Below are 14,406 nucleotides of genomic sequence, written 5' to 3' on the forward strand. Positions count from 1 at the left end.
TCATGTACATTTAAAATAATAACTTTTTCACTCAGCGATAGTGGAGAATTTTTAGTACATCTTTTCGTTGGACTGAATACCTCCATTTTTTAAATATTGGGATAATAATATTGTGATTACACTACAGCGTAGCAGTGACTACTAACGTTTAAAATATGATTTAAAAGTATTTATAGTCTGTATATATTACCTGACCCCATTTTTGCATGTTACAAAGCGTTAAAAGATAGGTACCTATACAAAAGGTTTAAAAGTATTTATTTAGTATTTAATCTCTTTCAAAATAAAGGCATTTAATCCGTGAAAATTAAATTCATAAATATTATAAGTACCTGCGCCTATGAACTACCACGAAATGTAGCCAAACAGAACGGAATTCCCCAGTTTATTGCTCTATACACTTCTGAAATAGAGTATAGCTGGGTAGATACTTTTAATATTGCAACTTAGTGTTGTAATAGGAGATATAGACATATTGGCAGAGTGGTCAGATATATTTAATAATTTTATTTTTAAAGGGGTTATGGAAAAAACCTAGTCTACCAGTGTTTGTTTGAGAAACGATGGTAGAATCGCTCGCAGTAGTATGACAAACTATTAGAATTTCATACGCTGACAGATTTTTGCGAACGTTCTTTGCTAGAGAATGATAAGTTTAACCCACTTTTTGAAGTGCCATAAGAGTACCTAAATTTTTTTAGGAAAATAACTTTTCCTTTCTTCATATTAGACCATATTTTCCATACCAAATTTTTAAACAACAAAAAAGTTTTAATTAAGAATAAGCACTTGTGCCTCACTACTTTCAAATGACCATTGTAAATTTCTGTTTATGAACAATATGCCTAATGCAATTCTTTTGCCGTTTGCCAAACTCTTGTGACATTAGGTTTAAGAATTATGAGCCAAACATTAATTTTTCAGTACCTTTACCTTAGGAGGCGTTTTACGAGGCAAACATTTTTTTCAAATTTTATCTTAAAATAACGTGCATGTCACGCCCCAAAATTAGCGGCTCGCACGCACAATTACATATTATATTTTATAATTTAGATAGTTGTACTCCCTGTACAAAGATTTTCCTGGAACTCAGAAAGGCGTTTGACACAGTAAATCACAAGCTTGCATTATAAAAGCTTTATCTTTTAGATTTTAGAAGTATGATTTTCAAACTAATAAAAAGCTATTTATTAAGTAGAACTCAAAGAGTACCTATGGAAAATAAAGTTAGTTGAGGCCATATTATAGTGTGTGTAAGGTACTTGAAGGGAATAAGGCCTAGCTAAGAAAAAAATTGAATAAAGTGAAAGACTGTAATTTTAATATTTAGTTTAATACACCAAAGTGCTTATAAGGTTATATTAATTATAACAAACTTAAAAAAATTATCTATAAAAAAACTAGAAAACAAAAAATAACGCAAATCGGCCTTATTATCCGATGGAGGTTTAATAAAGCCTATACATAAAAATGGCACAACTCGTTAATTGGGCGAAGTTTAGCAGCCATCGGGACACTCAAAATCATCCATGTCATTGACTGTTAAGCCAACACATTCCTCATGGTACCATTTAAGATATTTGCTGCACTGCCACATATCGGCCTGCCTGTCTTCCTCACATCCATGGCAATACCATTCGGTACTTAACTTTTCCCTGGAGCTTTCAATATCTTTATTCAATTTGGCACGACTTTTGTTCTCCTCTGTAAAAAGATCTCTAGTGACTGGAGTTCCTTTGTAGTTTAGAGCTTTTTTTCGATTTTTTTTAGGTTTTTCATTAGTTTTTACTGGTGTGGGCAAAAGCTCATTAAAAGAAGTGACTTTTGTTGTTCGTCTCTTTAATTCAGCAAGAGGGATATAGTCATCAATCGAATCTGAGTCAGAAGAGTAAACATTGGAATAGGAACATTTGCCAGACTTGTTGGATGCCATTCCAGACGGACCAGGTTGAGGAGATTCAGGTGGACGCCTATTTTCTTTGTTGGTATCATCCGGTGCCGGTACGTCTGAGAGACTTGAAGGAGCAAATGCTGTTTCTGGAATTGCCTCGGGATTTAATGGAAACAGACCAGTAGCCTTAAAACCGTTTATAATGTTACTATGTGTCATGCATTTAGTCCAAACATTTGAAAGTATGATGTTAAAACGTGATTTGGTCAGCTTTTTGTTAGGATTCTGATCCAAGAATAATAAATAATACCTCATTATCTCAATGATGCTCAAATGAACGATATACAGATTTGTCGAGGGGTTGAAGCTCATGTATATTCGATGGCAAACAGTAGAGATCTATATTAAGTGAGTCTCCAACATCAACAATTGACAAATCAAGATGACAAGCTGCACCATCAGAAACTAAGAGGAACCTTCCTGGACTTTTGTATCGGGCTAAGTGCTTGAGGAATTCTTTAAAAAGCTCGTTAGTCATGTAGCCTTTACTTGATTTTTCCACTAGAGTTCCTGGTGGCAAATTATCATGTAATTCTGGCTTTAGCCTCTTTCCTTTAAAAATAATCATAGGAGGTATTGGTATTCCAAGGGCATTGACACATCCTGCAATTGTCATACTCTTTGCATGTTATGACGATTGAAAGTGAACACGTTTTACCCCTTTCTTAGCTAAAACGGTTGGCTGGTGGTGAATAGTCAAGCGGCATCCTTTTTCATCCATATTATAAAGTCTTTCAGGGTGATTAATTATATCAAGATCATCATACATTTTCCCTATTTTTAAAAATTGATCATCAACTATAAATTTATTAAGTTTTTGAGCCCTAGCTGGATTCATAAACTGTGCTTTTCTTTTAAAAATTACAGGATTTCTCTTCATAAAAGCCTTTAGCTAGTCTTTACCAGCAAGTTTTGAAGTTGTATTAAATTGATGAGCAATTTTATTATTTTCGCAGAATCTGAATACCAATCGACGAAGGATCCGTGGAGTCACAGGTAGACCTATATCACTAAATCTTATTATTCTTTTAACGAGATCAGCTTCTTGTTCTTCTTTTAAAATAGATTTACGACCTAGTGTTTTTATTAGGATTCCATTCTGAACATGATTTCTAATGGTTCTTCTGGGAATATTAAACCTTGCCGCAGCCCCATATGTACTCAGAGTACCGCGTTGAACAGATCGAACTGCTGATATTAAATCCTCCTCGCACCAAGGTGCCCTTTTAGGAGGCATTATGTTAAAAATCACTGAAAATAAAACGAGAATAGTTTAGAAGTTTAATAATACGTTAATAAAAACATTAATTTGCCATGAGGATAATAAGGCCTATAGCGTATTTTTATAGGTCTTATTACCCATCCATGACGAAATATTATGTAAATTAATTTAAATTATGTCGGCTAAATTTAATCTAATAAACTATTGAAATCACAAAATATAAAGTCTAACCAAAATATCTGCAGTTATAAATTAAAAATACAATTATAAATACTAAAAATACTTACGTTTTTGTTCGTTGTATCCTTATAATATCACACGCGGCGACCCGCCGATACAAGTTGTTGGAACTTACTGACGCCCGAAAGCGAGGAACGCGGGTAGTCCGTTCGAATGTCGTTTGTAAATGGACCAATAGGAGACGCGGACCCAACGCAATCGATTTGGGATTAATTTAAAGCGGTTTTTTTGAATATAGGCCTTATTACCCGACAGGCCTTATTACAGAACGTTCCTCAAGGAACATTGTTGGGCTCTATGATTTTTTTTAGACATAAATAATCTAACAGACCATAAGCAATACTTTTTCTCGGTAGAATTAGCAGAGAGACCTCATAAAAAGAACATCGTCAGATAAAAAGTAACAAATAATTGAGAGTATGCTTAAAAATGAATAAAAAACTGGCTCGATCTGAAGGTCCTTAGTTGCAGAAGGTTCTTTCTAAATGCCTTTTGATTGATAAGAAAACAAGCCTGAGCTTTCAAAATCTTGATGCTGATCAAGTTTCAAATCAATGTAAAAAAAGGCAAAAGCGTAAGTGGTTTGTAAAGGTTGAACTGGATGAAACTGTGAAATACTTGGGTGTAAAAAAAGTATAAACCTGCTTCAGTTCGCCAAATATGCATATAACATATATTAACCATTTTTAATTTAAAATAAATATATCGTTCAACTGCTTAATCAATAATTAAGTATGAAATCCTAGGTTGAGGTAGAAACTTTAACGCATTCTAAAACTGTTTAAAAGTTTTACAGAATAAATGTATTTAAGAATCTTGAACAATACGGATCAGCTTTTCTAAGAGTTTTATTGCTGCTGCATGACATAACAATTTGCAAAAACAAAGCTAATATATGGCGTCAAAACAGTTAAAACTTTAGGTGAGGCAAAAAGGGACACTCGCAAAATCCTGTAAGTAGCTGGCTAGATGAATGACAACCATTATCCTCAAAAAATTTGACTTTTATAGCATGCTGAGTATATTGTTAGCTTAAACCTTAGCGAGGTACATAGCAGAAAATTAGCCCACTACCCTTAAAAAAAACCAACGAATCCATTTAATAAATATATTTACACATAAACCTTAATCTAGCAGGCCACCATCTTAGACCCCAGTTTCACTCATAATCCCTTGCACACTATCACTTTTATAGCAACACTTCTTCCCATTCTTCTGACTCTCCCTCAGTAAATTACTGGTACTGTCCTTACAAATGAACAAATCCTCCTCGAGCCCATCGAACTTACGGTGATTATGACTGTGATTCTTGTGCATCGAAACGTACGTATGACTCGTGTCTTTAAAAGTGCCCGAACGTCTTGGGGTTTTTTTCCCTTTAAGACCACAGAACACTTCCCTGAAGGCGGTGCGCATTTTCTCGGACATGACGTTGTATAAGATGGGGTTAAGGGTGGAGGAGAAGTAGTAGCAGAGTCCGGTGATAAAGAACATCCAGTAGTTGACTTCTTCGATAGCCTCGCTGTCTTTGAAGTAGATTGTCATGAGGCGTTGGGCGTGGAAGGGGGCCCAACACATGAAGAATCCGAGTACCACCAGAGCTGCAAGAAAAAAAGAAGAAACTTTAGCTTTTATGCTGATTGTTTATGAGGGAACTGTCTAACAAAGAAGAGGAAATAGAAAGTATGCATAAGAAACGTTAGATTTGACAATGTTACGGTTTGCTATTTTTCAACGTCTATTGGATATAGTCGGGAATCAGCACCCCGAAATTCGATCATGTACTGTGCACTCGAAGATATACTTTTGAAAAAATATGTACTATGTGGGGAATGAGTTCACGGATGCAAATCTGAAGGGCTCTATTAAATTAGCAATTGCAAAAAAGAATAAAGAAATATTTTGCGATTATTTTGAGTTATCGTAAAAAAAACAATTTTTAGTGTTTAACTCGCGATTGTGACGCCGTTTTTCCATATTTTTTCAAAATTCTTGCAGCATTCGAAAGCCTAATCATTCTAGATTTCAACGCAATAACAAAAAAAATATTGTATTTATACAGAATTTTTCAGATTATTTAAAAGGAGGCGCGGTACCAAACCTGAGGAGAACATTTCAACAACGAGCAAATTTTTGAACGGTTGAAGATAGATATATGATTAATCGACGAAAAATGTGCCAAATAGAATGGAAAAGTTTTTGGTGAAAAAAAAATTATCTACTGGTAACGGTGTGCGAAATACGATTTTTTTGTCAAGTGCTGAAACATCAACTTCGCGGCACGCCACGGTATCGCGACGTATTACAAGCATACGTTAAAATACAAATATGCCCAGCCAATCAGAGAAATTGAGAGTGGAGCAGCACTGCTGATCCTTTCGTGAAAGTTCGTACGTCAAATTTCGTTGCCGATTAGCTAAGGAAATTGAAAATCAACGGATTGGTTTTGTTTAACTTATATTATTATAACCTATATTGCAGATTTTATTTGCTTTGCTTGCTTCCTAATAATTGATTTAATTATCAACAATTATATCAGCTTTGCGACTATTTGAGTGAAAATTCATAGTGTATAGTGTTGAGTGTTTACTCCATTATCTATACAACAATCCATATATGTGCTGGTTTTGGGCTCAAAAACAAACAATTTTGAGTTTCATTACCCTTCAATAAACTTACCAGTGTTTCTTGGTGCATAATTTCCTTCCACTTAAACCCTGAATTTGTTGGGAAGGAACAAATAAAACACATTATATGTCCAATGTGTACTAATGATATGCAGACATTTTCATATTTTAACTGTTTAAACAAACATTTGCTTGATATTCACCATATAACTGTCAAAGAATCAATTTTAAATTTTAGGAATTTTGAAGAATTCACATCTTGGAGGGCACAAAATAATAGGGAAGTAGATTATGCTTGTCAGATCCGAAAGAAGTTTAAGAATGGGGAAGAACACCATATTTTTTTCAATTGCAACAGGAGCGATATCAGAGGTTGTACAAAGTCTTAGTTATCATTATCAAACATACATAAGTATGTTTTGTTGTGTTTACTTTTAGGATTTAATAGCGCATGCAAAGTGAGAAGTGAGAAGTCTGGGGGAAGCTTTCGTATTCCAAGATCATGTCCCTCAAGGATTTTAGTAAAAGTTTTAACAAGCGGTAGTAATCTTTTATTGTTTTTTATATAGGTAGTTACATTCATTCATAATTTTAATACCTATAGGATTAGTTGCTGTGAAATTTGTGGAAACTCATGTAGGACATGCAGATGAGTTAAGAACAAAACGGTTGTCCAAGGCTGAAGAAAATATTGTAGTTGGGCAATTGACTGCAGGAGTGACAAACGAAAGGATAATTCAAGATGCTGGGAAAATTCAGAACAACACAATACAAAGACTAAACCTACTAACAAGAGGAGACCTTGCATATTTGATAAGGAAGTATAATATTGACAAACTGTAACATCTGTAAAATATGTTTACATAAATACAGATGTGAGTGTCCAGAAAATTCTGTCAAAACAGTACTTTGTAAGCATATACATGCTGTAGCAATTTTTGAGCAGAGGAGCGAGTTTGTTGTAGGTTCCCCAACTGTGAGTGAAGAGGAAGAGGATAATGTTTTGTTTGTTGATCAACCCACAACTAGCCAAATCAATTATCAGGAGGATGCAAGAAATTTGTAGCTGTGGTAGAAGTTTAGATAAAAATGCATTTTCCAGATTTATGGCTGTAATCAACAAATTTAAAAATAAAGAGGTGGAGGAAGAAAATTCTCAGGGCATTGAAAAGAAAAGAAAAATTGAAAAACAAATGTACTATCCAAATAAAAAATAAGCTAGATTTCTTTGTGTATTTAATGGCTAGATAATATTTTAATTGTAGCTATTTTTTTGTTTGTATAGCTGTAAAGTTAACAAAAATAGAATGTGGTATTTTATATGGTATTTTGTGTTGTATAATTAGTATAATATAACTAAGTATATTTTTTGTAAGGTTTTGGTGCAGGTTTCAAATTGTAAATACAAATTTTATGTAAGAGGTAGGTATAGTTTTTGTAAGGCTTAATTTGGTGTAGGTTTCAAATTGTAAAAACAAATTTTAAGACGTCATAGGTGTTGGTTTCTGTATAGCTATTTTTATATCTTTTATTTTAAGACTAAAATGTTAGCTTATTTTGTATGTTAATATTCAATTAATCATTTTCTATTACATTTTCTTTGCTATGTTTTTATGTTTCTTCCCACGAAACTGTTCAGAAATTGACTAGACAAGGCTATCCTGCATTATTTAATTTAGCCACGTTGAAATTTGATGATATCTCAGATTTATTTAAAATGGAAAAGACGAATGAGGATGAATTTATGGCCAAAAATCCTGTATACCATGCTCAATATCGGCGAAAATATAATATGCAATATTATAAATCGGAAGAAAATGTTACAAAGGTTAATAAAAAAAGTAAGATAGAGAATCTCGAGAAAAACTGTTAAAGCAAGATTTATGCTTTGTCTATGAAAAAATGCGGGATATTAAAGGTATAAAAGGTTATAAAATATAGTAAGTATAAAAAGTATAAAGGTGTATGTAAAAGGTTATAGTAGAAAATTGATAAACATTTCTTCATTTTCGCGACAAAACGAAATTTGGAAGAAAGCCAAGGACTTAAATGACGTAAACATGCTAACAAAAATTGAAGGTTTTGGTGATTCGTATGATAGCAAAAGACTTCCAATATCACCAACTCTGTATGACTAGATATTTAAATAAAAAAGAGGCGACATTGACAAAATCGAACGTCATAAGTTTCTACCCTTTTAATGACCTTAAGAATATATTAATGGTTGAACAAAAAGGCGTTGCCATCAGTTGGATTAGGAAAAAAATTCTTGAAAACGCATTACTCCATAATATGTCTTATTCTCCAAAATATCCCTGTTCCTTAGATATTATAGCAATCTTGAAAATTAAATATGGAGAAAGTATTGTGGTTTTAGAAAGACGAGGGCTATCATCTGTAGTTTTTTAGCAAATTCGATCATTATCAAAATGAAGAAACACATTGTCGTAGACGACAGTGAAGCAAGCATTTAAAGAATTATCTATGGATAAGTTTTTAAATGCTCAAATGAATTTGGGTAGTTTACTTTTGAGTATTTACATTTTAACTGGTTGTGATACAGTCAGCTTTATATTTAAAAAAGGCAAAACCAACGCTTTAAAAAAATGTTTGAGTTACGAACACGACTCAGAAATAAAAGCAGATAGATATTTTTAAAAAATTTTGTATGCTAGGCCATTATTTACAGGTGATTTAAATAAATTACACGCTCATTTATTTCATACCTGTAAATCAGATATAAGGAATTTGCCACCTACCGAGGATGCATTTCATCAGCATATATTAAGAGCTGCGTATCAATTGATTGTCTGGAAGAGCGCTATTTTAATAAACCCAGAAATTTCCAACCCCGTTGATTTTGGTTGGGATTTAAAAGAAAATAATTTTTAATTTATAATTTATACTGGTTCCAAAATTGACCACAATAAGTATTCGTCCCGATGCAAAATTCGAAAATGTGTGCTGCGAATGCAAACTTCAATGTACTAAAAATTGTAGTGGTTTAAAAGCAGGGCTAGATTGTATAATAGGTTCTTATTGCGAGGGTGGGTGTTCTTTAAATTTAAATTAAGTTAGTTTAGTTACCCAAATATATTGATTAATTTTTTTAGCCTTATATAGTTCATAACGTAACTACTCCGAAGTAAATTTATTTTTTATTTTTGTGTTATCGTTATCCTATAGTTGTTTTTATTATAATATACAAATGAATAGTGTCGATATAAATTATTAGTTTAAATAAATATATTTGTTTCTCTATTCACCCAATTTAATCCCTGTTGTTTGTATTTCCCGGTGTTTAGATCAAAATTAGTAATTATCAACTAAAAGTTTTTCTTGCCGGTAAAGGCCAAAATATTCACAACATTCTACATTATAGCTCTGTCTGTATGTTTAATAGCAGAGACGATATACGCCGCAGGGTCGCGTCGCACCATCGCACCAGACTCTGGCGAGCAGCGAAGTAGATGTTTTAGCGCTTGACAAAAAAAATCGTATTTCGCAAACCGTTACCAGTAGATTTTTTTTTCGCCAAAAACTTTTCCATTCCATTTGGCACATTTCTCGTCGATTAATCATATATCTATCTTCAACCGTTCAAAAATTTGCTCGATGTAGAAATGTTCTCCTCAGGTTTGGTACCGCGCCTCCTTTTAAACAATCTGAAAAATTCTGTATAAATACAATATTTTTTTTGTTATTGCGTTGAAATCTAGAATGATTAGGCTTTCGAATGCTGCAAGAATTTTGAGAAAATATTGCAAAACGGGGTCACAATCGCGAGTTAAACACTAAAAATTGTTTTTTTACGATAAATCAAAATAATCGAAAAATATTTTTTATTCTTTTTTGCAATTGCTAATTTAATGGAGCCCTCCAGATTTGCATTCGTAAACTCATTCCCCACATAGTACATATTTTTTCAAAAGTATATCTTCGAGTGCACAGGTGGATGTTTTAGAAACGTCTTTTCGACTGTCTGTTCCCTGATAAATGAATTCCGACTAAAGATTGTCACTAATTATATAACCGCAACGTTGCCAATTCAGTCAGGCAACATGTTAAGAAAAAGGTTCGGAAGTTGCAATGAATTTTTAAATATTACTGTTAGTTTCATAATTAATAGTAAAACTTCAAGACCAAAACTTTAGAAGCCACGAAGTTTTAGTACAACTATACTAAAACGTCATCATTGACTAAATGTAAGGGTAAAAATATGAAAGATATTTTCCGGATGTGCTGCGCTTTTATACCGGTCTGGTCAACTAGTGTTGGGTGGGAAAATAAATGTATTATCTTGCAATAACAAAATCTAAATTACAAGTGTAAAAGGGAACTATAGATTTTTCCTACTTCTCTTTCTTCTAACTAAAGTTCAACCTACATTAAACGTTTAAAAGACCGAATGGTGAGAAAGGAAAAGCACGAATTGGGGTGCTAATTCACGCCGCACATTAAGATTTCGTATATTTACATGAGCCAAACAAAATAATTGAAACTTCTTCATTTGGTTAGGGCTTGTTCTGTTTTTTGACGAAAAGATATTTCATACTTAAAAGATATATATTAAAAACCTTTTGCACTACAAACGTAGGGGGAAGCACCAAAGTAAAATCTTAAAATTTTAGTTGCCAGGTATTTATTACCTCTTACGCGCCAGTTTTGACATTAAAATGCGCCACCAAAGCGCCATCTTTTGAGTTATCATAAAACTATTAGTAAAGTCTTAAGAAGGGTATATAATCAAGGAATCGGCACCTCGGTGCGTGCGGGAAGAAAATTAAGATAAACGCAACTGTCAGGGAACTCGCCCGAAGAACCAAATATTAAGCATTAGTTCTCCCATATCGCACAAATCAATTTCTAAAATTTTATTTATGTAACTATGATAATGTAAACAACAAAGGGAATTGACCGTACCTCGGTTCGGATTCCTCGATTTATGTTCTTCTAAAGTAATGCGAATTTTGAACAAATAGATCTCTTTTCCCCATATCTTATACTCCTTTTTCCCATAGTTTTGTTGTAAACCTGTATAGACGTAGACATAGACATTTTAGACACGCTATTTTGAAAAATCTTATCATATATAAAAAACCGTATTTAAATACAAATATTGAATTAAAACAAAAAGAAACATAAACAAAATACTTTACTAGGTTTAAAAAGTACGAGTTCAAATTAAAAGCGCCACCATGTTTAACGCCATTTAAAATTTTCAGTTAGAGTTTCGCCTGACCTTAAGACATTGACTCGGCAGACGTCATTTGCGGCAGCTTAAGCTACGTTTACAATAATGCCTAAAACTAAAGGACCGTTTTCAGGTAATATGTTACACAGGGTTTAGAACTGTTACATGCATTAGTTGCCACTGATCTATTTCTTTTATATTAAACATTCTTAATCACAAAGAAAGTAGTTACAAATTTTAGGCACGTTCGCAACGTCGTATTATGTTGTTCACATTAATTTTCCATTCCATACCATGGATGAATTCTACCAAAGATTGTCTCTATCATATCAGTGCAACGTTGCTAATCAATTGGGGTAAATACATGTATGCTTACGAGGCTTTTCTTCATTTGATAATTAGGCCAAATAATTTTTTTTACAAGGTTTTTTTGTTACTTTTCGATGATATTTGCTAATAATCTAAAAATTCGATATAATTTTAAAAATGTTACGCAGTTTGACAACGATACATTAAAACTTTTTTACACTACATTTTCAGGCATGCTTGATTTTTTTTGTATGTAAACTATATATTTTAGAGAATTTTAGAAATAACTTAAATGAAGCAAATTAAATAAAATTATTAAGAATAAATTATTAAATAGAAACTTAAAAAATAGGAAAGAAAACAACAAATTAGTGTCTCAACTGTCCCAACAATACAAAGTTATACCAAGAATGTTCCGGAATTATATATTTCAAAACCAAAATTGAAATTCAGATAGGTTTTATTTTACAAATATTAAATTATGCAATCATTTTTATTTTTATGGTATTTACAATGAAAAATAGAAATGTTATACTTTGATTATGAACCAACCAGTGCGTTCCAGCATTGTATCGTACAGATAAGACAGCCCCGGTACAATTTAAAAATTATAAATAAGAGATAAATTTATATGAAAATATCTGAGAACTAAACCAATAATGTACTCGCTATTGTAACTATGTATACAAACTATAGTATAATTATGGTTAGACAAAAACGAATTCTTAAAACCATCTGCAGCAGAAGATGAGACAGGTACGAGATAGAAAGACGAAGACAATATTAACACAGATATAACAACAGTAATTATGTATGTCTTTATTTGGGTAAAACTCAGAATGCTAAAGTGTTTTTTTTTGTTTTTTGAAGCCATACTAATAATGTATGTGCAGTGTGTATCAGCCAAATAAAATAAATTCCATAATAAATAAATATGGAAATTTTCCAAAAAGCACTTGGACACGTCGATTCGTATTATATTACTTGCCTATTTTTTTCAATTATAAAAAATTATACAGGTTATACAGAAATATGTCATGCAACAGTAGTCAATATCAACTTTTTTATTTTAAATGCGAACCTCAATTTCTGGATTCTTCAGAAAGTTCTACACATATTTTATGTAAAATATCCTATACCAATTTTGAACTGCTTCGGAGATATTAAGTGTTTTCCTATTTATTGCAAAAATTAATAATAAAAACAAAAAAAAAATTAGGTTACATAAATTTGTTACAACGCACTCAAAAAGTAATAAGTAATACTGTTAATCTCCTAACTAAATAGCAAAAATACATTAATATCAATGTAGGATATGTTCAATATGCTCGCCATGAACATGCTGGCAACATTCTAATTTTAAATGTAAATTTCTTCTAGCGCTACTCTGTTACTACTGTTTTTTAGTCAGCTAAGTTGATGAGTTTTGTTTTGTAGATAATATTTTTTACCCCATAAAAAAAGTCTGATGATATTAGATCATGGGATTGTGCTGGCCATTCCATCGGTTCCTATCTCCCTATCCATCAATTTGGAAATATTCGATGGAGGTACTGCCAGACATTGATTTGGTAATGGCGTGGTGCTCCATTTCGCTAAAATCATTTGATATTAACTGAAACTTGTGCGTTTACGGGATCAATATATAAGTTTGTCAAACTTGGCACGACATAATTATTTAGCACTGCTCCAAAATAATCACCAATCAAATTTTTATCGAGGAACAAGAGACCTATGATATAATCTCCAACAACTCCTGCCCAAACTTTGACTTTTTTAGGGTTTCAGCTTGTGTTGGTGTTATCCAGTGAGGATTTTCTTTAGACCAATAGCGGCAATAGCCGATTAGCATGACGTGTAAGGATGCACTCACCAGAAAATAGAATTTGCTTTAATTGGATCTTATTGTCTAATCTAACTAACTAGCATTGCCACCTAACTTTGCTAATCTATCTAGATTTGCAACCATTTGTTCACAAAAATCCGTGCTCCTATCAAAATTATCTTCCATGGGTTATTGCGTTGCTATTAATTTATAGAGATGCATTTTATTTTATTTCTATGTTTGAATAATCGATGAATGCCTAGCATCAAATATTGGCACTGCTTTTCGACCAGAAGTATGTAAATTTTCTTCAAACTCAAGCTTAATATTATCACTTATTGTCTTCGCAGCTGCTTTTTTAATATGGCTTACTTTTCCAACCTCGCGCTTAGCTAAAGACAAACGTGAAGTGAACAATAAGTTCAGAGTAAGTGAACAATTTGCATTTGGGTCCCTGTGTTATCTCCAGAACCAACTAACTATCTGTAGAACTATTATTTTGTGGTGTCCTGTTGAATGAACCATTCTTATGGTAAGCAGTTAACAAAATTCAAGCAATCATGACACTGATAACTATTCCTGACAGATAATTATTTTCATCTTATTCTGATCTGATCTGAATTCTCATATCAGAAAGAAGGTATGTTAAAATGATTTATGTTCACTTTCTTATTGTCAAAACTGAAATGGGAAATAAATATTGAATCTGTTGTAATGAATTTTTGCAAAAAATCGGTAGACACTTAACATCTCCGAAACAGTTGAAAACCGGTATAGGTCGAGAATATTCTGAAGAATCCAAAAATTGAATAATATACAGTGTTTGGCCACTGCTACATGACCAAATCTATTTTTTTTTAAAGAAAATGGGCAATTAAACATAGCTAACAGAGCGTTTTTTCGAGAATAACCTCAATTATTTATTATGGAATTTATTCCAGTTGCTGGTATTTTTCTTTTGAATTGTTTGGAAAACGCACACAAAGATGATACTTTCCATTTCTTTAGCTTATTAAAAAAAACGGTTAAAGGCCTCAG

General features: G+C 32.5%; 1 protein-coding gene across 2 annotated transcripts in view; it reads right to left on the bottom strand.

Annotated features, from left to right (window-relative positions):
* Positions 1–4,507: 4,507 nt before the first annotated feature.
* LOC126738137 (gamma-aminobutyric acid type B receptor subunit 2-like) overlaps positions 4,508–14,406 on the bottom strand; it is a 332,160-nt gene continuing 322,261 nt past the window's right edge. For both annotated transcript variants that reach the window (XM_050443311.1, XM_050443309.1), the window contains exon 15: positions 4,508–5,014. In XM_050443311.1, coding sequence (XP_050299268.1) covers positions 4,560–5,014 — 455 coding nt within the window. In that variant the 3' untranslated portion in view covers positions 4,508–4,559. The remainder of the gene's footprint in view (positions 5,015–14,406) is intronic.

The sequence above is a fragment of the Anthonomus grandis genome, chromosome 7, assembly GCF_022605725.1.
Source record: "Anthonomus grandis grandis chromosome 7, icAntGran1.3, whole genome shotgun sequence".
Taxonomy (NCBI): domain Eukaryota; kingdom Metazoa; phylum Arthropoda; class Insecta; order Coleoptera; family Curculionidae; genus Anthonomus; species Anthonomus grandis.